Source organism: Eptesicus fuscus, chromosome 11 (assembly GCF_027574615.1).
Source record: "Eptesicus fuscus isolate TK198812 chromosome 11, DD_ASM_mEF_20220401, whole genome shotgun sequence".
Taxonomy (NCBI): Eukaryota; Metazoa; Chordata; class Mammalia; order Chiroptera; family Vespertilionidae; genus Eptesicus; species Eptesicus fuscus.
Window position 1 is genome coordinate 58,195,602 of NC_072483.1, and position 23,768 is coordinate 58,219,369.

General features: G+C 52.4%; 1 protein-coding gene across 1 annotated transcript in view; it reads left to right on the forward strand.

Annotated features, from left to right (window-relative positions):
• Positions 1-17,889: 17,889 nt before the first annotated feature.
• KIF1A (kinesin family member 1A) overlaps positions 17,890-23,768 on the forward strand; it is a 51,144-nt gene continuing 45,265 nt past the window's right edge. The window contains exons 1-6 of the mRNA XM_054722793.1: positions 17,890-17,970; positions 19,372-19,448; positions 19,700-19,879; positions 20,452-20,517; positions 21,133-21,311; positions 22,267-22,378. Of these exons, the coding sequence (XP_054578768.1) occupies positions 17,928-17,970; positions 19,372-19,448; positions 19,700-19,879; positions 20,452-20,517; positions 21,133-21,311; positions 22,267-22,378 (657 nt within the window). The 5' untranslated portion in view covers positions 17,890-17,927. The remainder of the gene's footprint in view (positions 17,971-19,371; positions 19,449-19,699; positions 19,880-20,451; positions 20,518-21,132; positions 21,312-22,266; positions 22,379-23,768) is intronic.

Here is a 23,768-nt window from a genome sequence, read left to right on the forward strand (position 1 = left end):
AACCCCAAGGCTGTCAGTGAGGGCCCCTGTAGGCACAGGCTTGCCTGCTGCCTGCTGTATGTCTCCCCCTGTTCTCCCCCCACCCCACCCCCAGTGTCCCACAGACTGTCCCTTGGGGCCTCCTGCTTCACCAGCCACAGCTAGGTGGACACTGAGGTTCTGCTCAAAAGCCAGAGCTGGTGAAGCTGGGGTTCATACCCAGACCCACGGGTGAGGGGTTCCGGACACCAGCCTTGCCCTTTCCTGTCCTCCCTGGTGTCACCACTGCGGACCCAGGGCTGACCGTGTCCTCTGGAAGCAGAGCAGGGAAATCTTCCCATGGGCTCTGTGGAGGGCCAGATGGAATTGTGGGAGGGACATGGGTGGAGGTGGAGGTGGGAGCCTTGGGGGCTGGGGAGAGCCTTCCTAGGCCACTCAGCTTGCTTGGGAGCCAAGGAAGGCGAGCTGGGTGTGGCAGGGCAGGGAATGTTTGAAGGGGTCCTGGTACCACAGGATGGGGACATGGGGGCTGTGGAGAGGCTACCAGCACGGGAACCATGCCCTGGCCTTTAGGGCTGACTGACCAGGGCACATATCCAGAGGACCCTGCACTTCTAAGAGCCAGGGGGGCCTGCAGTGGAGAGTGGCTGGTCCGGGTCACTTAGCAGCTAATGACCCCCAGGATGAGCACGTGGTTGTCCTCCTGCCCAGCCCACTTAGTGTTCTTAGGCCCAGGACAGGGCTCACCACCCCAGCGGCTACAGGGAACCCAGTGTGTCATCTCCACGGTGCCTCTCATGCCCAGGAGCATCTCAGAACTCTTTTGGGGCTGGACCGTACCCTGCTCCAAACCTGTCGGCTTTGGGGTGTCCAAGGGCACAGCCAGGCTGGTGGGCCAGTGACGTCCTCCGTTCTGTTGGTTCCCTTAGCTGACTGCCTCTGCCCACCTGGTTCTGCCCCCTCCCCCAGGCATGCCCCGGGCTGGGGCACAGGGCCTGGCGAGGCCTGTGCCCCACTGCCCCACCTAAACTAGCAGGTTTGCTGTTTGATTGCTGACAATGACCAGGTCGTGTTTAACTCCTGATCCTGGCTGCTGGCTGGGCTGAGGGGTAGTGGGTGGCCCCAGGCAACCCCATAGCCCCCAGCTCAGTGCCATCAGGACCCAATGAAGTAGCCATTGTATTGGGGTCGTTGGAAGGGTGGAGGGCATAGTCAAGGTCAGCTCTCAGCTGAGGCTGAGCCTCCTGACCCCTCCCTGTCCCTCTCAGCCCCTCCTGGGGGCCTCAGTGTCCCCACCCACAACACCACCTCACACCTGCTTTCTCCCAAGTTCCCCTGGCTTAGCCTCCGAAGCTGAAGCTGAACCCCTTGTGGCCTGAGTACCACCCTGATCCTGACACTCTGCCTGGGTGGCTGGGCTCCCCCCTCTCTAAAGCCTCCTCACTCTGGATTTAATCCTCTAATCCCCAGCTCCCTGGGGTGGGGAAGTATACCCCGCCCCCCCTCCCCGTCCCCTTGCTCAGATTTTAGCCCCTAGAGGGGCATCTAAGGAGGGCAAGTCTGGACCCCACCTGCCCAGGTTCCCTGTTCTTACTCCTTCCCCTTCCCCACATGGCCCTTGGGCAGGAGTAGCCACCCCGTACACACACACACACACACACACACACACACGCGCGCGCGCACACGCACACACACACACACACACACTTGCACACTCACCTCACTACACATACCCACACAGGTTCACACACTGATTCCCACACATACAGACACACACAGAGTTTGCAGCCAGCTATGTCCATGTGAGGTTCTTAGGGCCCCTCAAAGGCTGCCACCACTTTGAAGCCCTCTGTGAGCACCCCAGGGTGTCAGCCTATCCCCTCTGTAGGAAAGGCATGGATATTTATTGGGTGCAGATTCTAGTGTACACTTCATGTGAGTCCCTTGTTGATGCCCCTGAGACTCCACAAGACAGGTGGTGTCCCTACTTGGAGACTGAGGCTCCTGAGAAGGTTATGCCTTGCCAGGGGGGACCTGGGACTCTCCCCAGCTTCCTGTGACTTCCAGAGCTTTCTGTCCCCCTCTCGCCCCACCCCCCCCTCCACCCGCCCTAGCGCACTCTCCCCCTCCCCCATGGCCCAGCACAGTGCTCCGGAACAGCAGGCACTCAGTAAGTGCTGTTTCCAGGTTGAGCCTGTAGCTTTTTAACCCAAGTGGTCCATTTCCTGAGGGCCCAGGGCGAGCAGCTGCCACTCTGTTAGGGTGGGTCCTCTTTGTGTCTCCCACGCAGGGCCTGCTGGTTCCGAGGCAGCTGCCTCCCTTCCTCCGGGTCTCCTGAAATGCAGCTCTTGGTTCCCAGTGGAATGGCCCCAACTGCTCTTGCAGGCCCCACTCCCTGCAGACCCCCTGTTCCTTGAGCCCGCCTCTGGCTTTCCTCAGAGGGAGGCGGTGATGCCCAGGAGTGGCCTGGAGGGGTCTCAGGAGTCCTGGGTCCCACTCCTGGCTCTCAGTTTCTTTCTCCATCTGTCACCATCTCAGGGTGGCAAGGGGCAGGGCTGGACCATTAATGCCCAAGGCCATGGGGCAGTGGGCCCAGGCTTCTGTGGGGCTATCATGGGGCTGAGGCAAGGGGGTCACTCGGCTGCCTAGTGTCATCCTCCACCTGCTTCTGGGGCCAGGGCCACACCATGGCTGTGGTCCCTGGTGCCTGGGAGGCAGCAGTGGCAGAGTGCAGTGGGCCAGGCCCAGACCAGAGGAGAAATCTTAGGGCCGTATCTATCCCCTTTGCTCCGGCTTCACAGTCAGGCACGCCATTCTTGGTGTTGTCTTTTCCTGGATCTGAGCTGTCTTTTTCTTATATTGTATGCATTTCTTCCATCCTCACCTTTCCCCAGCTCTCAGTCACACTCTTTCTTTCTGGTGCCCACACCCCTGGAGGCCATCTCCATCCCTGAGTTGGAGTCTGTGTCTCAGCCCCCAGAGCTGCTTCTTTCTTGGTTTCCTGTCCTGTTTTGCTGGAGCACATCCTTGTGTGACTTCCTAGAATGGGTGACGAGTCCTTGGCTGAGGAAGATTGTCTTTGCTCTGCCCTAATCTGGGTGGATGGTTTGTTGGACAGCACTTATTTCTGGTAAATCATTTCCCTGAGAACGCTGGCTGCATCCCTTGCTTCTGAGAAGTCTTTTTCAGCAACTCCTATTTCCTCTCTGGAATCTCTCAGGATCCCTTCTCTCTGAGGGGCTGTCTCCTGGGTGGGTCTGCATGTGCTGGTGCTCGGAGGACCGGCTCTCTTTCCATGGAGGACCAGCTCTCTTCTCCCATCTGCCCACCTGCTCCTCCCTCCTCATTTTCTCTGTTGTCTTCCCAGAAATCCTGCGTTGGTCTTCTGTGTTCTTGCCTTTCCCCTCACATATTCTGTCTCCTTGTTTTTGTTCTATGCTCTGGACAATTTTTGGCCTTCACTTTTGTGTTCTCTTTTGGAACTTTGTGTTCAGCATTCACGTTTTGTCTCTGAGAGCTCCGTCTTCCTTGTCTTGAACCTTCCCATTTCATAGCACCCTCTTCTTGTTTTGAAAGTGCAGTGTCTTCTTGAAACATTCGGAGTACATTCAGAGGTTTGGGGTTCGTTCCTTGGTTTTGCTTTTGTCCCACGGTTTCTCTTTCCCTGGGGCTTGTCTTCTGCTGGTTGTTCAGTCCTTCACTTTGAAGCTCTGTGCCCTGCTTGCACACGTGAAAGCCTTGTTGGTCCATCCAGGTGAGGGAGGTTCGTCAGGCTGGTGTCCCGTGATCTGAATGGGGTTCCGTCCGGAGCTCAGTGCGGTGTGCATTGGCAGGCCCTGCTTTAGGTGGAGCGGTGGGAGCTGGCTGCCCAGCTGTCCCCCCATACCAGAATGCGGGGTGCCGGCATGCACACCGAAGACTTCCCTCTTGCCAGACGTTTTCTCCCATTTCTGTAGAGAAGAACCTTCAGCTGTTTGCCTGGACATTGGCAGCCTCTGCCCCTGTGAGGCGGGGCAGGGGGATGGGTGTGGCTGTTCTAGGACACACTGCACCCAAGGTGTCCTTTTCAGCCTGCACCTCCTTGCCCAGCCTTGAGTCTGTGACCACCTAGTCATCACTCCTCGCACATGCCCCCCTCCTCATCAGCAGCCAGCAGCTTCCCCCACAGGGTCCCCAAAGAAGCTTTCTCATCTCTTCTCAAAGTTCTCACCCCTCCTGGCAATGTTGGGGGGAGCTTGCCCTTCCTCCTGCCCTCCAGCATGTGGTGTGTTTGCTGCAGTCCCCCCAGTTCCCCACCTTCACACCCCTCTGCAGCCCCATCCTGGCTCTGCCGCAGGCAACAAGGATGGGCTCTGGACTCCTGCCACATCACTCTGAGTTCTTGCTCCCCTTCATGACAAGACATCTCAAAAGAAGTTAAGTCTTTAAAAAAAATACAGGATATGTTAACAAACGTTTAGCCATGTGCCCACCATCAACCTTAGAAATAAAGCATTTCCCTGCACCTACAGTGCTCACACCCACAGGCATCTCTGACCCTCCCAGGGAGCAGGGTCTAGCATTACCCCACCTTTCAGCCCAGGGAAGGTTCTGTCCATTACTGACTTAAGGGAGGGCCACTTGGATGTCCTGGTGGCATCCAGGTATTAGACCCCAGCCTAGAGGTTCATCAGTGCCTCGACTTTGGTACCTAGTGCTCTCAGAATTCCATTATCTGCCCCTGGGCTCTCGGTCGGTAGAATTATTTGTGAATCTGATACCTTGTGAGCTGTAGCTCATTGGATGGCTTTCCTGCATCTGTCTGAACCATGATTTTGAGATTCTAAGGATCCACAAATGACTCCATTTCCTTCATTTCCACACCTGGACAGCCACTGTGTGACCAGTCCACAGGGGAATGTCCAGTTTCTGGTGGGTGGGGGCTTTAACATATGAATCTGTGGGGACACAGACATTCAGTTCATAACACCAGTTGTCTCAGCATCACTGGATTAATAGCTCTTCCTCGTCTCATTGCCCTGTAAAGTCACATTTTTCAGGTAGCAGAAAGGCTGTGTCTATGTGGGCGTTTCTGATGTCCCTTCTGCGACTTTGGTGATTTCCCACCTTGTTCCAACCACCTATCTTAATTACTATAGCTTTATATTAAGAAGATATCAGTAGGGCATGTTGCCTTCTATCCTCTTGTATTTCTTTAAATTTGTTATTGGTGTTCTTAGCATCTTACTCTTCCATATACATTTTTATTTTATTATTTTTTAAAATATATTTTATTGATTTTTTTACAGAGAGGAAGGGAGAGGGACAGAGAGTAAGAAACATCGATGAGAGAAACATCAATCAGCTGCCTCCTGTGCCCACAACCAAGTACATGCCCTTGACCGGAATCGAACCTGGGACCCTTGAGTCCACAGGCCGATGCTCTATCCACTGAGCCAAACCGGTCAGGGCTTCTATATACATTTTTAGAAGCAATTTGTCAAGTTTCATAAATAACGTGATGGAAATTTCATTTGAAATTACGTTGATATTTTGGATCCATTTGGGTGAAAAATAAGATATTGACAAAAAATTTTTCCATGAACAGGTTATAATTCTTTACTTAGATTTTCTATAATGTTTTTTTTTTTTGTAAAGTTTAAGATTTTTCTTTATAAAAGTTATATGCATCTTTTGTGACATTTATTCCTATAAAGGTACTTTATACTTTTGGTTATTTTTTAAATGGTACCTTAATATTTTTTTAACTCTGTCTCTTGTGTATACCAATATGGTTGGTTTCTAGCAACTTTGCTGAAAATATTTGTTTGTGGATGCTCTTGATTTCTATGCAGATTATTAAATAGTCTGCAAATAATAACAATTTGGCTTCTTCCTTTCCAACCCATAATTTTGTCATTGTTATTTCTTTTTCTTGCCTTATCACTCTGGCTAGTACCACTGCTACAGTGTTAAATAGAAGTGGTGATAGCAGACATTTTAAACTTGAATTTAAAAGAAATGTTCATAATATTTCACCATAAGTGTGATGTTTGGGTAGGTTTTTTAGTAGATGCCTCTTATAAGATTAAATAAGTTTTATTTTATTCTAATATTGCTCAGAGTTTTATCATAAATGAATTGGGAAAATTGAGTGCTTCTTCAGTACTTATTGGGAACCTCATTTGGATTTTCCCCCTTAATGTGATATGTGGTGAATTACATTTAATAGCTATACTAACACTCAGCCATATGTTATGTTACCATACTGATACTCTTGGAATAAGCCTGCTGCATTATCCCTTTTTTTCCTACCTGACTTTTCTGCTAATATTTTGGACTTTTGTATCTGTGTATTTATGTTCATCAGTGAAATAGGTCATTTCTCAACTTTTCTTTGTCTAATTTGCTACCAATTTGTCATATTAGCCTCAGTGAATGAGTTGGGGATATAATTTCTCTCCCTCTGTCTCCTTCTTTTTCTTGTTCTCTTAAAGAGTTTGTGTAAGATTACCTGTTTTTTGTGGGTTTTTTTTTAAATGTATGGTAGAACTTTCCTATAAAAAATGTCTGAGTCTGCTGTTTTACTTGATGGTTATATTTTTAAATTGTTGAATCAATTTCTTTAATGGTTGTAGGAAAATGCAGGTTCCTACTGACTCATTTTTTCTCCTAGTTATAGGTCACCTGATTCTAGACATTTCTATGTAATGGAATATCTGAATTATGCTTTCTTCCTATAAAATATGTTGGCTTTGTTTTGTCAAGCAGATAAATTGCTTAGGGACTAATTTGATACTTTCAAACCGGATTTTAAGCTTTTCTAGGGTTACTCTAGAGTAGACATCACTCCAGGGGTGGTTAACCCCAAAGGATGAGTTCTTTGGGTTGTCTACTGAATGTCTGGGGTGGAGGGATCAAGAAAACTCTCTATTCTGGCTGGTAGAAGCTCAATGTCTTCACTGTGTGTGAGCTCTGGGGTTATGTATTCTTCTTTGCCTAGACCACATGGGCATGGACTAGTACTCTACAGACCCATGTGCACATTTCTGGAGCTGCATTACTAAGCAACTCTTTCCAGAACTCTGACCACAACTCCAGCTGCCTCGACCTGCCCTGTGCCAAGCCGGCACAGCCATGGATGAACCTGAGGGCGGGCGGTGAAGGATTTAGAAAAGACAGACAAGAGAAGAAAGCTGGGTCTAGGTGGGATGCTGCTTCTCTGATGGAGAGACAGCGCCACGGCCTGCAAGCCGAATCTTTATTTTATAGCCAGATTCCACAAGGCAAAGTAAGGGCGTGGTTACAACGTTTTCATGGGTTTCGAATCTACTCAATTACATGCACCTGATCAAGCTTTGTTTACTTGCTGCACCTCCTGCAGCTCATATCACTCAACCACGTGGGACCACAGGTTTGGGCCATAAGGTCAAGCTTACAACTCTAGCCTTTGGCTATCATTGTGCTGGGACCTGCACCTGGCTTTGCCACGAGAGGTTCGTGCCCTCTCATTAGTCCCAGGCTTGAGTCTGTCCAAACACTGTAGCTGCTCTCCAGACTGCCCGAACTTTGACCTCTATCTCCCCAACTCATAAAGCCACTGAGAGGTTTGAGGGATTGTAGGACTCACTTCATATGGTTCCCTTCTCTCAGTGATCACAGTCCTAACCTGCCTGTTGTACAGTGTCTGGAAACCGTTGTTTTTGTATGTTTGTCCAGTTTGCTAATTGTTTGCAGTGGCTGCCAGAGGTGTGGCCAGTCCTATTCTCATCATCTACCACTAATCTTACTTATAGCTCCAGAATTTCTCCTGTTGTGTATTAGATGTTTATTTTAAATTTCTAAACATTTGGGTTTTTAATGATTTTTTATTGATTTTTAATTGAATTGTGTTCAAGTACATGATACATTTGATCCAGTCATTGACACTTATTAGAAGGTGCTTTATGGCTTACTACATGGTAAAACTTGTAAATGGTCCATACATGTTAGAAAAGAATGTTTCTCTAATTTTTGAGAACAAGAGAGCACATATTGGTTCATGATTATTATGTTGTTTAAATCTTCCACACCATTAGTTGTATGGCTGATCTGTCAGTTACTGAGAGATGTGTTTAAGTTCCTGCTGTGCTAAATTAGTGAATTCTTTCATGTGGCACGAGTCTTAACCTTAATTTTATGTTCTCATCATTTTGTCTCTCTGGGACCAGAATTCTAGGTAATTTTTTCTGACATATATTCCAGTTCATTAATTCTCTGTTCAGTTCCATTGAATTTATTGATTAACATGTCTGCTAAGTTTTAAAATTAAATGATTACATTTTTATTTCTAAAGGTTATGCATGGTTACCCCCTTCCCCCATATTTAACCCCATTATTTCCCATTCCTGCTTATTTCTGTCAACATTTTAAGCATACTCATTTTATAACCAATTCCAGTATCTGAAGTCCATGAGGATCGCATTCTGATTTTCTTTTCTTTTCCTTCTTTCCCCCTTGGCTCTTGCTGGTGGTGCATTGCTCCTTTGGTGTTTGGTAACATTGATTGTGAGCTCACATTTGACTGATCTTCATCTCTGGGAGTACTGGGGACCAGAGGGGAGGAAGCTACTTCCAATATTTCCAAGGAGGATTTGTATTTGCTTTGCAAGGTGCTTTGGGTGCAAACACCTGAGACCATTGTCAAAATGAAACCCAAACTCGCACAACAACAGGTTGGTGGCCTCAAATTCTCAAAAAACACTGGCTTTTTCTCCACCTGGAGCTGAGTCATTGAGATGAATTCTCCTGTGTCCCTTTGATGGAAGGTGGCTTTCCCCCGACCTCCCACTGTAGCCTTGGAGGATGCAACTTTCTGTGGTGATGTGGTTCCAAACCCAACTTGCACGTGTTTTGCCCATTCCCCACCCAGCAGGTGAAACTCAATTGTCTGCATTTCTGGTGTCAGCTAATACCTGCACTTCCTTCCAGATGGGCTTGCAGCTTTAATTTTGGCTCCTCCTTCCTTTTTTTCCTTTTCCTCAGACGTTTCCTCATTTTATTCTTATGTGCATTATCCACCCCAAGTTTCCAGGTGATTTCTAATGGGGTAGGTGGTCTCGTCCATCGTTTGCCAGAAGTGGAAGTCTCTCGTTCATCTTTTTCCTATCAGTTGAGAGATATTAATTAATAATGAGCAGACTGATTTTTGTCTTCACATATACCAGTGTGTGTCCACCAAAACGAGGTCTTTTAATTCATTTATTTACCTGAACCATTTGGTAATTACTTTAAAAAATAATTCTTCTTGGGTTAAATATGAAGGCGCAAGTCAAGAGGACTTGTCCAAAGTTAGATTCCTGAGGCTTCTTCCCCACTGCTCCTTCTCCACCTCTTTTCCTCTTTCTCATCCTCCTTTCTGTCAATCTCATCCATTCCTGTGACTTAAAGAATCAGTGCTCACAGTGACTGATCCATTTTTCCACACCCCCGCCCCCTTCAAATGCACATATCCAATGCCCTCCTGAATATCTCCAGCTCCCCAATGCTGCCGACACCCGGGTAAGGGGTGAACCAGATGATAGTACTGGCTTGGCCGAGTTTGGGCTGCAGGGTCACACCCACCAGGTCCTTCTCAAGGTGAACCTTCTGGTCCTGAAGCTCCCTGGGGGACGCTGGGGTCTGGATGGTCCTGTGAATAATGTGATGGGGACCTCCCGTCCCCTCACCATGCTTTTAAAGTGTCTATTTCTGGCTTTAGCTGCATTTCACCGTGTTGACATGTTGGATCTTCATTATTCAGTTCAATATTTTCTAATATCCTGTGAGGGTTTTTTTTTTTTAATTTGACCCAAGGGTTATTTAGAATTGTATTGCTTAATGTTCAAACCATGGAGGGATTTTGTGGTTTTTTGTTTGTTTGTTTTTGTATTGATGTATAGCTTAATTCTGCTATGGTCAGAGAACATACTAATATGTCTTAAGATTTTAATTTTAAAGGGAAATTTGTTAGAGTTTGCTTTATGACCATCCTATGGCTAATTTTAGTAAATGTTCTATTTATACACACTTTAAAGGAATGTGTATGATATGTGTTTTTCCTTCTCAGTACCTGATAGAACAAGCACACAAAGTTTTTTATTTTTTTATTTTTCAATCTCTCTGTGTCTTTTTATTTAAAGATATCTCATGTCAACAGAATATAATTTAAAAAAATCTGTCCTGACAATTGTATTGTTTTACTTGGAGTATTTAGGCCATACTAATTGAGTTGGGCTTTTAGCTACAGTCTTAAATGTCAGTTTTCATTTGAGCTAACTTTCCTTTGCTCTGTTTTTCCTCCTTAATTGCCTTCTATTGGGTTAATAAAAATATTTGAAATTTATTTGTCTTTCTAATAACTTGTTAGTTATACATTCTTTTTTTGTTTTAGTTTTTTAAAATAATTAATCTAGCAATTGAAACAGGTATCCTTGACAATCTAATAGAAAGTATTACTTTTCTACTTTACCGATAATGTTGAGACCTTAGAACCTCGTCTTTGGCTTCCTTCATTTCTGTTGAGAAGTTGATTGTCAATCTGACTTTGTTTCTTTATTCCGTAAAAGGCCCACAAAATCATTTGGTCTGGCCCTGCCACGGCATTAGAGGTGAGTTAAATGTTTGACCAAATGTAGCAGGCTAATTTTTAAGTTGGTAATTTTGTATGGCCTGCAAATGATGTTATAAGTACCCACACGGCCCTTGGCAGGAAAAAAGGTTCCCCACCCCTGCTTTGCAGGTTGTATGTCCTTTTTTATCTGTCTGCTTTTAAGATATTTCTCTTCATCTTTGGTATCAGCAGTCTTACTATGATCTGGCTTGGTGTAGTTTTCTTTGTATTTATCTTCCTTTGTGTTTGCACTGCTTCTCGAAGATGGATTGAGAGGCTTCAGCAGTTTTAGACAATAAATGGCCATTATCTTTCTAAGTATTGCTTTCCCTCATTCCATCCCTTCTCTTTTTATGATCCAGTTACATGCATATTGGAGCATTTCACTGTGTCCCAGATTTCTCTCTCATTTCTACATTTTTCGTTCTTTTTTCTGTGTTCTTTAACTTTCTAATGACCTGTCATCCAGTTCATAAACACAGTCTCTCTCTCTCTCTGTGTATAATTTCTTGAGTTCTTTTTTGTAAAAAATAAATAAATAAATAAATAAATAAAATATATACATACAATTTTAAAAGTTTTTTTTTTTAATTGATATTAAGAGAGAGCGAGAGAAGGGAAGGGAGATGGAAAGAGAAAAACATTGATATGAGAGCAGACCATCCATGGGCTGCTTCCTGTATGCCCCCTACCAGGGATCGAGCCTGCAACCCGGGCATGTGCTCTGACCGGGAATTGAACCAGCAACCTTTAAGTGCATGGGACAACACCCATCCAACCAGACAGGACATCTCTTGAGTTCTTAATTTTAGTTATTGTGTTTTCAGTTTTAGACTTTCTATTTGATTCTTTTTTAAAAAAATATATAGTTTCAAATCCTCTTGCTAATAAATTCTCTATTTTCCCATGTATTTTCTTCATCATTTTTTCTCTCATTTTGAACATGTAAGTCATGGTTATTTTGAAGTCCTCGGATAGCTCCTGGGTCTGGATCATGTGTAGGTATGTTTCTTTTTTCTCTCTGTGGTTTTCTTTGCTGCTCCCCCCTCCCCCCGCCCCCAGTTTGTTTTGAATCATATAGTCCTGTCACTTTTCATGCCTTGTAACTTTTGCTGTAAGGTCAGACATTACCTATTAAAACACTGCAGAGGTTCCAGGTGGTACACCTTTTCTCTTCTCTAAATCAGCCAGAGACGGCTGAGTCAGGGCGCCTCTGCAGTTTGGGTACAGCTTCTCTTACCTATGGTTCTGCCCTGCTTTTAGATTCTGTGCCTCCCGGGACTTTCCAGTCTGGCCTGGTGTGATCACCAGGGCCCCTCCTCCGCTGGATCCTGAGCTCCGATCTTTTCTCCTTAGCACCTGAGACCATGGGAGACAACTCTTTGATTTTCAGAGGTTTTCTGCTTGAGTATTTAAATTTCTACTCATACCTTCTGAGCTTGGCACATGTCTTAAGGGGAGAACTGGACATTTGTTTGGCTTCATTCTCTACTGCTTTCTCCTGGGGTCTTGGCCTCTCAAGTTTGTTTCTCTTGACCAAAGGCCCTGCAGGTTCCTCCATCCCTCAGCAACGGCGCTCTGCCTGGGAAGACTGCAGATTCCCAGCCTCTCTCCTGGTGACCAGAATGCAAATACGCTCCCAGGGAAAGCGCTGCGGAATGTCAAGTCATCTCCTGCCCTGGCAGTCCCCCGTCTCCGGAATCTTGGCCTGCTAGTCCGCATGGCTTCAGTAGCTCATTGACTCCTCAAAACAGATTTAAAATTTTTACTCAGCTTCTCTAGTTGCTCTTGATCCTGGGGTCCCCCCAGAAGGCTTGACCAGAGGTTCCCACCCTGTCCTCACAGATAGGAGGCTGGGACACTGCCAGAAGGGGTCTTTGGGCCAGATTCTCCTGAGGGTGCTGATGACAGGTAGGGAGGGTGAGGCAGAAGATTCCCTTTCAGGCTCAGCCTGGGCAGCGGGGAGCTCGGGCAGTGTATCGCCTGGTCTTCGGCAGTGGCAGCTTTGGTGAAAAGATTTCCTTACCTTTGTGAGTCCCATGAATCGCCTTCCCACCGGGTGGGGGTTTGAAGCTCTGCACTGGTCCCAGCATCATGGGACATCCCTCATGCCTGTGACTGCGCTGTTGCCCACAAGTGACAGTCCCCTGTGCCCCTGCCCTGGAGCCGGGGTGGCACTATGCCGTGCCTCCCGCCCCCTCACCTCCCCAGAGCCCCCCAGGTGCCCCTCTCTACCCCTGCCCTGATCTGGGCACATGGGGACTTGACCACAGTCTACTGTGCTGGATGAAGCTCACTCTTCCCTCGCTGGAATTCAAGGCCTACTGGAGCCAAGGGCCCGGTGACAGCTGGTGCAGGACAAGGGCTGCCACCCACAGGAGCGCCTGCCCACCTCAGCCTGCCCCTCAGCCCAGGGTTCTCTCTGGGTGCCTGAATCGGGCACTGTCCTATCTGTAGGCCAGGCAGTGGGTGCCCAGGGCCCATGCCCCTGCAGGGGGAAGGATGGGGTGTCATGTGGGACCCCCTCACCAAGCCCGGACCTTGCTGCTCCCTGAGTCCCATCTCCGTGGGCTGGGATACTCCCACAGGGAAGACCTGGTCCCGCCTCCCCTCCTGTCTGGTCCGAGTCTTGCTGTGGGCACTGCTTTGTCCACTCACCTCTGACCTGTGGGCTTTTAGCGCCCAGGTACTGCCCTCTCAAACTGCACAGACCTGGCTCAGAGCCCACCACAGGCCTGTGTCCTTAAGGGGTGTTGCTTCCTCAGTGTGAGTGAAGGTGACCTTCAGTGGATGTAAAGGTCACCTTCACACTCACTGGGAGTGTCACAGAGTCTTGGCCGCACTGCAGCAGCTCACTCCCCAGCATCCTTCACTGATTCATGGCTGTGGTAAATTTTCTTGCTGAGGATATTAATTATAAGGTATTTAAAAATATTTTCTTCTCTTTCTGCTGTGTGCCTTTTTTGTTTGTTCTAGTCTCTGCATTTCTTGCTAGAGGGTGTGGTCCCAGTCAGTTTCCCCAGCTAAGCACCCTGCACTCTCCCGTGACAGCCAGCACACTGGGCGTGCAGCAGCAGCAGGAGTAGCTGGGGCCCCACCGCTGGACATTTTGGGTGCAGTTCACACCTCTTTTTAGTATGTGCTTCACACCCACCCTCATTTGATGCTCAGACCCCCGTCCCTAGGCTGGACAGAGCCTCTGGCGTCTGCCTGGTAGGGGAAGTGGTGGTGGGGGGCAGGGTTTTGGGTATTCACAGGGTTGGGGTAGGGGTCTGGGGGCCTTCATTAGTCTGCTATGGCCGCTGTAACCAAGTACCACCGATGGTGTATCTTAGACAACAAAAATTCATTGTCTCACAGTCTGGAGGCTGGAAGTCCAAGATCAAAGTATCGGCAGGATTGGTTCCTCCTGAGGCTGGAGGGAGAATGGGTCCCAGGGCTCCCCAACTCCTGGTGGCTACTGTCAATCTTTGGTGTTTCTGGGCTTGTGGACGCATCACCATCTCTGCCTCCGTCTTCACAGGACATCCTTCCTGCAAGTGTCTGTGTCCAAATGTTCCTGATTATGAGGACACCAGTCATATTGTGTTAGGGCCCACCCGACTCCAGTGTGACCTCATTTTAACCAGTTACATCTGCAAGGACCCTAATTCCAAATAAGGCCATGTTCTGAGGTCCTGGGGGTTAGGGCTTCCACATGTGAGTTTGGAGGACATAATTCAACCCACAACAGGGTCTAATGCTCCCTCCAGTGACTTTCCAAAAATGTGTGTTTTTGGTGCCGCCCAGACGCTGGCCTTCAGGAGAACCTGGAGTGTTTCTGGGTCCCACAGCAAAGTGGCTGTTTCTTGTTAGGCTTCACGCATCCCATGGACTTCCTTTTCTAAAACTCGTGGTGTTTTCCCCCTGCAGCTGCCCCTCCAATCCTGTCCTGTGGACTGGAACCCGGTGCAGGTGTCACTTAGGATTTGGTGGGAAGTGGGTTCATTTGCCAACCAGAAACACCTGTTCTGCCTTTTTAGATATTGTTTTCAGTTCATGTCTCCCTTTTTCCCAAGGTGTCTCCTGCTCTCGCTGGGGCTCTTGCCACTGCCAGGAGTGACCCACGAAGGTTGCAGAGATGGCCGGGGCCTCAGTGAAGGTGGCGGTGCGCGTCCGCCCCTTCAATTCCCGGGAAATGAGCCGTGACTCCAAGTGCATCATCCAGATGTCCGGAAGCACCACCAGTGAGTATTGGCTGCGATGGGATTGTTGGCTGCTGCTGGTGCTAGGCTGTGGGTCCTGTCGCCTGGCCAGAGGTAGCAGCCGATCTGGCCTGGCTCACTCCTTGTCCACACGGTGTGTAGGTTTCCTGGGGCTGCAGTAACAGATGACCACAAACTGTGTGGCTGAAAACAACAGAAATGCATTCTCTCACAGTTCTGAAGGCCAGGCTCCGAAATCAAGGTGTTGATGGGGCTGGTGTGTCCATGTCATCATGTGGCCTCCTCATGGGGACAGCGATCAATGGATTTCACACCCACCCTACTCCACTGTGACCTCATCTTCACCACTAATCACATCTGCAAACACCCTGTTTCCAAATAAGGCCACATTCTGAGGTTCAGGGGGGACGTGAATTTTAGGGGACACTGTTCCACCCATGGTTACTGATTCATTGTCTTGCTTCAGTGACCCCAGGTTCATAAATAGTTTTCCTTTTTCTATTCTTTTGCTGTGTTTGTAATTGTAAATCATCTCAGAATCTTCCGAGAAGTGGGAGGCCTGGAGTCAACATCGTGAGTAGAAGGTAGGAAGAGAGAGGCAAATTCAAGAAAGTCAGAAAGACAGACATGCCCTGAGGGGTCCTTAGCACACAGGTCTGGCTGCTGGAGGGGAAGAGAGGATGCCTCCCAGACCCCCTTGGCTCCATTGTCACACTCATTTGTAGTGAGTTGCTGCTTGGGTGCAGATGTGGGGAGAGCTCACAGTCTGAGCAGAAGCCCTCTTTGCCCATGTGGACACTGGTAGTTGCCTCTGTCAACCTGTGCAGTCTCAATGCCTAACTCATTTGCCATCACTGTTCTAGAATGTTCTAGGCTCATGGAAGAGCACAGAAGGGAGCATGGCTGTGGCCACACTCTGCAGGCCTTTGCATTAGAGGAGTGGTTGGAGACACATGATGTGGGAGGCTGGCAGGACCCTGGGCAGCAGGTCAGCCAAAGGCCCGGGCAGCAACTTAGCCAAGGGCACAGGGACAGCAGCTAAGCCAAGGGCCCGGGGCCTGCTGTCATTGGCTGGCCCCAGGCCGACATGCCCTTGGCACTCCCTGATCGAACCATCCGGGGACAGCTCGGAGGACTTGAGCTGCTTTCACCCTGGAGGCCAACCCATTAGAGTCAAGATGGGCTCTTCACTGGCAGAGGTCACAGTGGTGACCCACATCTGCTGTCCCGGTAGCCCCCCAGGAATGAGGACTGTCTGGTACAGCACATGTGGGGAAATTGAGGCTCTGAGGTCGTGTCATCACATGTGGCTGCACAGGGAGGAGGAGGTGGCGATAGGCCCCTCATGTCATCAGCCGACATTTGCTGAGCGTGAGCTCGTGCCAGGCTGCATGCACTCCAGGCACTGGATACTCGCTGCCCTCGGGCTGATGTTCGGTGGGGTGATGGATGATGCATGCACGTGCACAATGAGACAGAACTAGACCTGCCTGTGCCAAGGGTCCCGCCCCACAGGGTCAAGTAGGGTGCAGTGACAGGGCAGGGGGACTCGCTGAGGTGCGTGGGGCGTGTGAGACAAATTAGATCAACAGCAAGGAGGCTTCCTCCTCAGAGCATGGGAGGGTCTCCTGTGCTGACAGGCAAGTGCCTGGGTTTGAGCTAAAGCTTCGCTGGAACCCCCCTGAGGTTTTGGTCTCTGCTTCAGCTAGGCTACCTCCTAAATCCTGCGAGTCTGGGGCAGTGACCTTCTGGTAAAACAGCACCCATCTCTCTCTCTTTCTCTAGTTCACACACACACACACACACACACACACACACGCATGCACACATGCGCCTATGCTTGCCAGTTTCTGTCCTGTGAACATTCTCCCCATAGCCAGTTTCAAGCCACCTAGGGTTTAACGACAGGCGCACAGATTCTGAGCACCGGACACCGGACACCGCTGTGCTGGAGGTGCCGGCATCTCTGCCTGGGGTGCAGCTGAAGACTACAGGGCCTCCAGGCAGAGATAGTGGCTGCCGTTGACTCCTTTCCTTCTGGTCTCGCCTCCCTGCTCAAGCTGGCATCCCCACAGCTCGTGTCTTTGCCCCTGGCCCCTCTGTGGGCTCCTGCAGAGCCTGGGCAGGGGTGGGGGGGCATGGGGCATTTCAGTGAGCTGTCCCCGAGCCACCTGCCCAGTGTGCCCTGGAGGGCTGTTCTCCTTCCTCTCTCCTCAAACATGTACAAGGAGAACCTCCAGCAAAACTGCTCCTCTCTGCATGCAGCAGGCTGAGGGGGGTGTCTGTCCGGCCCGGCCTTGGCAGGTCACCCTGGTGAGAGCTCAGGGGCAACAGCAGAGAGCCAGGTCTGGGGTGGACCCTGGGCTCCAGTCTGGCTGTGTGTCCTATGACCCGGGGAGGGCACGTTCCCTCTGACCTCAGAATCTGTAATGATAGAGGGCATTTCTCAGACACCACAGGACCTCCAGGGAGTCAGCCACAGCAGGGGACCCGGCAGAGGGGGTGGGGGCAGGTCCCGAGGGCCAGAGCAGCTCTGCCCAGTGGTCTCCACGGCAGATTCTCCTCAGCCCGTACCCCTCCCTCTGACCTGTCTGTCGGCTGTCCCAGCCCACCCACAGTTCCTTGAGCACACCTGTGCCCCGGCCCCGTGCGGGCTCCCACCTCAGGGAGCTCATGGTCCATGTGGGTATATACAAACATGCTAGCACCAGGACACCATCAGAGCAAGGTCAGCGCCTGGGGTTGGGCCAGTGTCATGTGGGTGAAGAGAGCAGGATGGATGGGGGTGTGGGGATGGGGCCAGGCTGCTCAGAGAGCCGGTGTGGGGGCCAGCCAGGGATGGGAGAGCAGGACGGGGCTCGGGCCTGTCCTGGGAACTTGGCCCACAGGCAGGGAGGGGAGGAGATGAGGTCATGGAAGTGAGGCATTGTGGGGTGAGCCAGGGGACCTGGCCACTTGCTGCCAGGGGACCCAGTGGAGGCCCAGCCCAGGCTGCCCATGTCAAGAGGGCCGGTGATTGTTGTTTCTATGGCGCCCGCATTATCTGCACTGGGGTTGTAGTAGCCGAGTCCCTAGGTCTCAGGAGTTGAAGCCAGAGTAGCTGCTCTCCTTTGGGCCTGGCTCCTGGAGGCAGCATGGATGTGACCCCCTCTTGGCAGAGAGGACAGGGATGTGATGGTCAGTCACCTTCTTCTTCTTGTAGCTTCCCAAGGGCACTGGGTCATTTCCCAGAAGTCCTCAAGTCTGGGGTCTGGAGCCCAAAGCCAGGTCAGCCCTGGGGATGGGGCTTCATTTGACGCCTGTGCTGTGAGCAGGATGTTCAGCCAGGGCAAATGGCCGAGGGGCCTGCCCAGGAACTGGGCCTGGGGCAGCTGCAGGAGCCTGGCAAGGCTGAGGGGAGGTGTTGGCTTTCCAGGGCTGCCCTACAAAGTACCACACGGGGGCTGGACATCAGGTCTAGAGGCTGGAAGTGCGAGCTTAGGCGTGGGCAGGTGGGTTCCTCAGAGGCTGTGAGGGAGAATCTGCCCCCTGCCTCTCCAGCTCCTGGCGGCTACTGCAGTCCTTGTGCTCCCTGGCGTGTAGCCGCATCACTGCATCCCTGTTCCATTTTTGCATGGCCTGCTCCCTGTGTGCATGTCTGTGTCAAATGTCCCCTTTTATAAGGAACAGTCATGTTGGATTAGGGCCATCTGACTCCAGTATGACCTCATCTTAACCAGTTAATCTGCAAGGACCCCACCTCCAAATAAGGTTATTCTGAGGTCCTGGGATCGGGACTTCCACATATGAATTTGAGGGGTCTGCTTCTCTTGATGCTGGTGACAGGTCACCTGGTGGGGCCAGCGGTGTGGGGTCCTGAAGGCTGTGCCGTGTCCAGGAAAGCGAGGGCCCCAGCCAGTTGTCCTTGGGGAGAACCAGTTGATGGGTGAGCAACCATGGCCTCCATCCCCAAACATGGGGGTGGGGGAGTGGCCTCCCAGGGGTGCCTGAGCCTTGCTGACTGGGACTGGTCCAAGTTCCTGGTGGATATGAAAACCAGGGAGGGATCTGCCTCCAGCTGGGTGGGACGTCGGGGAGTCTAAAGGTCCTCTATCAACGTGGACATTTTGGGTTCAGACAGTGGGCAGCAGGCAGGGTTGTCTGATGGGGTTGGGGCCTGCCACTGAGGACCCATCGCCTGCCTGGTTCGGAGTCTGGGAAACACTGAGGGCTGGGCCTCACAGACCTGGGCGAAGCAGCCTTGGACTGGGGGGAGGGGTCTCCTGGAACACTTGGCAGGCGCTAGGGTGGGTGATCGCTTCATCTCGAGTTTGTGGCTTCCTTCCTAGTTTGATGAACTGATGTTCCGTGACTCTCGAGCAAGGCCTCGGCTGGGCCAGGGTGCAGCTCGGTGAGGGGGGAGGGAGGGACCTGTGAGGGGACAGTCCTTAGCCATGAGCGCACACCTGGAAAGAACCTGAAGGGGCACTGATGGGAAGAGAATAAGTCGTGTCCCTGCGGGGGGACAGCCAGCACTCCTGGGCACACAGTGCAGACGCAGCACAGCGCTAACCACTGCACCTGTCCCCCTCCCTGCAGCCATCGTTAACCCCAAACAGCCCAAGGAGACGCCCAAAAGCTTCAGCTTCGACTACTCCTACTGGTCGCACACCTCGGTAAGCCCGGGCTGGGGGTCCAGGGGAGGTGGGCCACAGCTGTGTGGACACCGCTCAGCCCCTCCTGCTGTGTGGCCCACACCCAGTCCCTCGGCCTCCCTGAGCTGCATGTTCTTCTCTAAATGAGGCGATGACCACATTTCTTCCTGCCCTGGAGATTCCCAGGGCATGATGTGGGCCCTCCGGGAACATAGCGGGCTGAGCCCTCAGCGCCCCCGACTCCTGCAACTGCAGCCCCTCTTGCCCTGCAGCCCGAGGACATCAACTATGCGTCGCAGAAGCAGGTGTACCAGGACATCGGCGAGGAGATGCTGCAGCACGCCTTCGAGGGCTACAACGTCTGCATCTTCGCCTACGGCCAGACCGGGGCCGGCAAGTCCTACACCATGATGGGCAAGCAGGAGAAGGACCAGCAGGGCATCATCCCCCAGGTATGCGGGGCAGGGAGGGCACAGGCGATGGGGTGGCAGGATCCAATAATGGCAGGGACACACAGGGCAGCAGGGGCAGATGGGAGACCCGCTGGTGGAAGTGACCTTCCCCTGGGGGCTGTGAGGACTGGTGGTCTGGGCAGGGAGAGGTGCCCAGGTTAACTGAAAGCTGAGATGCAGATGCCTCAGATACTGCTGGGACCCTCCCTGGCCCAGCCCCCTGGTGGGCTTCTGGATCTGAGCTGGTCAGTGCTTGACCTGGTCAGGGCAGCAGAGAACACTGGTTGGTCTGTAGCATGGCAGATCCCCCACCCCATGCAGACAAGGACGGCAGGAGGAGCAGGCCAGTGTGAGCAGATGATACGTGAGAAAGGTCAGATGTCAATGAGGGGACTACTGAGTTAAGCAGAAGACAGCAGCTCATTCGCCTGCAGGCCTTCTCAGTGCCTTTAAGATGAACTGTGAGGGTGTAAGAGGGGCCAGGAGAACAACGGCTAGCCTGGGCGCAGGCAACCCATAGCACCTTGGGGGGCAGGGCCTTCATCATCTGACTATGTCTTGGGTTTCTACAGCTCTGTGAGGACCTGTTCTCCCGCATCAATGACACGACCAATGACAACATGTCCTACTCTGTGGAGGTAGGGGTCCCCTGCCCAGCATCCGGTCCTCCGGGCATGATTGAGGTTCTAGGCATGGATAGCGATGCTTTTCTGGTGTATAGTGCATCCCCATCACTGGTTTGTGCCCTTAGCTTGTCACTCGCTTGCACATGTGGCAACCATGCCACCACACCCACTCCGGACACAGATGTGCAGGGCGCAGAGGCGTGAGGGGCAGCCCTCTACTCAGCTGGTGTGCAATGAGCCGCTGCTCTGGGCTGGGCACAGGGACAGGTGCCTCAGAGCTGCATAGCCTGGGCCATACTGTGGCTGTGGCCCCAGGGTGAGCCCCAGGATGGCTGTGGGTGGGGAGGGCCAGGCAGGCAGGGATGGGCTGACACCCCCAATGCACACACTCACACAGGGGCTTGGATTCCTTTGCACACCTCCCCCTACCCAGAGTCTCTAATGGTGGCCCCTGCACTCCCTCCTCAGGGTTCTTGGGTAGTGACCCCTACATCTCCTAATACACCCCTCCTCAGGAGTCCCTGACAACAGCCCCTCCTCCCAACTTGAGTGTTTCTGATAACTGTCCCCACACCTATCTTTGGGGTTTCTGATGGTGGCCCCCACACAAGTGTCTCTGCCCTGCAGGTCAGCTACATGGAGATCTACTGTGAGCGTGTCCGCGACCTCCTGAACCCCAAGAACAAGGGCAACCTGCGTGTGAGGGAGCACCCGCTGCTGGGGCCGTACGTGGAGGACCTCTCCAAGCTGGCCGTCACCTCCTACAATGACATCCAGGACCTCATGGACTCAGGGAACAAGGCCAGGTGTGTGGGGGTGACTCACCCACCCTCTCTGCCCTCTAACCTCCACTGTGCCCGCAGCTTCCAGTCTCTGCGGGGAAGGCTGGTCCCTGGGCACCTGCGTCTTCCCTGAGGAGGTGTGGGCCTTGTGGGCCTGCAGCTCCCTGCACAGGGGGACACTGTTACCTACAGGTGGGCTCCTCCTCCTGGGGGTGCACTGTGCACCCTGCGGGGGGAGGTGCCGGCGCCATCTGTGGCTGCTGCCCCAGGTGGTCATCCCTACAGGCAGCTGGACTGCTGGGCCCAGTGACCAGGAGACTGAGGTCTGGCCCACCTGCCCTGAGGGTAAATGGGCCCCGTGGACAGGGCTCTGGGCAGGAGCCCTTGGGGAAGTGTCAGCTGTAGGCACTGCCAGCCATAAGCAGCCCATATTCCTGGGCTTCACTGCCTGGTTGTCATGACAACAGCCCCCCTCTTTATCACCCAGGGACTCCTGGAGGATTAGGGTTCCCTGTGTGGGTCACCACCACCCCTCACTTGTGGTCCTGTGGGGGCGCTGTTCTGACGAGGCCCCTCGTGCTGTGGGCTGTCAGGGAGCCTACGGGGGGACACTTCGCTGAGGTCTCTGCCTGTTGGTGGCTTTGGGGCTTCCCACATCACAGTCATGAGGGCTCCTGCCCAGCTTATGAAGTGAGCAATACCTGGCTCTGCTGAGCGCCCGGGAGCAGAGAAATACCCCTAGTCACAGCACCCCAAGTACCAGGCTGGAGCTGGGGGCTCAGGGTCCCATCATGGACATGGTGGACAGGGGTGTGTGGGCCCTGTTGCTCTGACAGGAGGCATGGTCACCAGTGGGGCAGCCCTGAGAACCCAGGGGAGCTGACACCCCATGACCTGGCCCAGCGGACTGGCACCACCGGTGACCCAAATGTCCAACTGCAGGATGGCGGGTAACCACAAGTGGCTTCTGTTCCCTCAGGACGGTGGCAGCCACGAACATGAATGAGACCAGCAGCCGCTCCCACGCCGTCTTCAACATCATCTTCACTCAGAAGCGCCACGATGCGGAGACCGACATCACCACAGAGAAAGTGAGTGTGGCCTTGGCGGTGGTGACATCAGGCAGGCGGAGGGGTCCGGCCGGTCAGGCAGGATGAGGAGGCCAAGCCACACACTGGCCTGGGAGGCATGGGCAGCATCCTCACACCGGGAGCCAGGCACTTCCACCCCTTGGTGAGAGGTTGGCCAGGCCTGGGAGGCCACCTCATCTGGGCGTTTGGTGCCACCTGGGTGTGGAAGGGACTTGGGGTGGAGGGGCCATGGAACCCTCCTACCAGATGGTTTTGGTGGAGACTGGGGGCTGGGAAGGGATGTCCCCGGAGCTGCACCCCAGCACAGCCCCACATGCCCAGGATGCCTGGGTGACCTGTGGAGGCAGCAGTGAAGGTCAGGAGGTCTCAGTTTGAATGAGTGCCTGTCACAGAGGTGACCGTGGGCACCGGCATCTTCGAGCACAAAGGAGAAGCTGTGCTGAGCGGGCACCACCCCGCCCCGCTGCCCACAGCCCCAGATGCCTTTCCCACATGCCTTGGCATGCTCCGTGGACCCGGGCAGGGGGTCCTCTTCTGAGGCCTCTATCCCAACACACATCTATGGGCTCCGGAAAGAGACAGCAGGGCCAGTGCCAAGCCAGTTCACGTCCACCAGTAGCTGTGCCCTACAGCGCCGGGTTTCCTCTGACTGTGCCTCTCCCACACCCCCACGTCCAGGCCTTCTCCCAGGGCACCTCAGCCACCTCCTGGAGGGCCGGTTCTCTCAGGCAGCAGCCAGGATCCACAGAGGGTCAGGGAAGATAGTGCCACTTAGACCTGGTGGTGCTGGGGTCACCTTGGCCAGGCACTACCCTCCAGGAGGCTTATGACAGCCCAATGGGGCCTGGAGGACAGGGACTGGGTCAGCCTGGATGCAGGGTACCGAGAGGGTCCCATTGATGTCTGTGCCTGTTGACATCTGGGCAAGTTGCCCTCAGTAGCCATGCTCAAGAGGGCCTGGGTCTCCTCTGAATGCAGGTGACCACCTGCCCTAGGCCAGGGAAGTGTACTGGGGCCCCCTGCCCTGGACACGAGGAATTCAAGCATTGGCTGGGGCACTGGAACTGGATTTAAACCCCAGCACAGGCAATGGGCGATAGTGAGGGACCCACCTCATGGGTGCTGTGAGGAGTCCACGCACAAACATGTGAAGAGCGTTGAGTATGCAGAAAACAATGTGGCCGCGATCCTGGGTGGGGGTGGGGGTGGCTGCAGCCTGTGAAGTGAGATGGCCTTGAACCTCAGGCAGTGTCCAAAGAGCTGTGAACAGAGGTGCAGAGGGAACGCAGGGCCACAGACTTTTAGACCCCAGAGTGGGGCTTGGCCGTGGCTCGCGGGTGGACCCTTTAGGCGATGCCCAGAGAGGAAGGGTGCCCCATAGCAGCCTCAT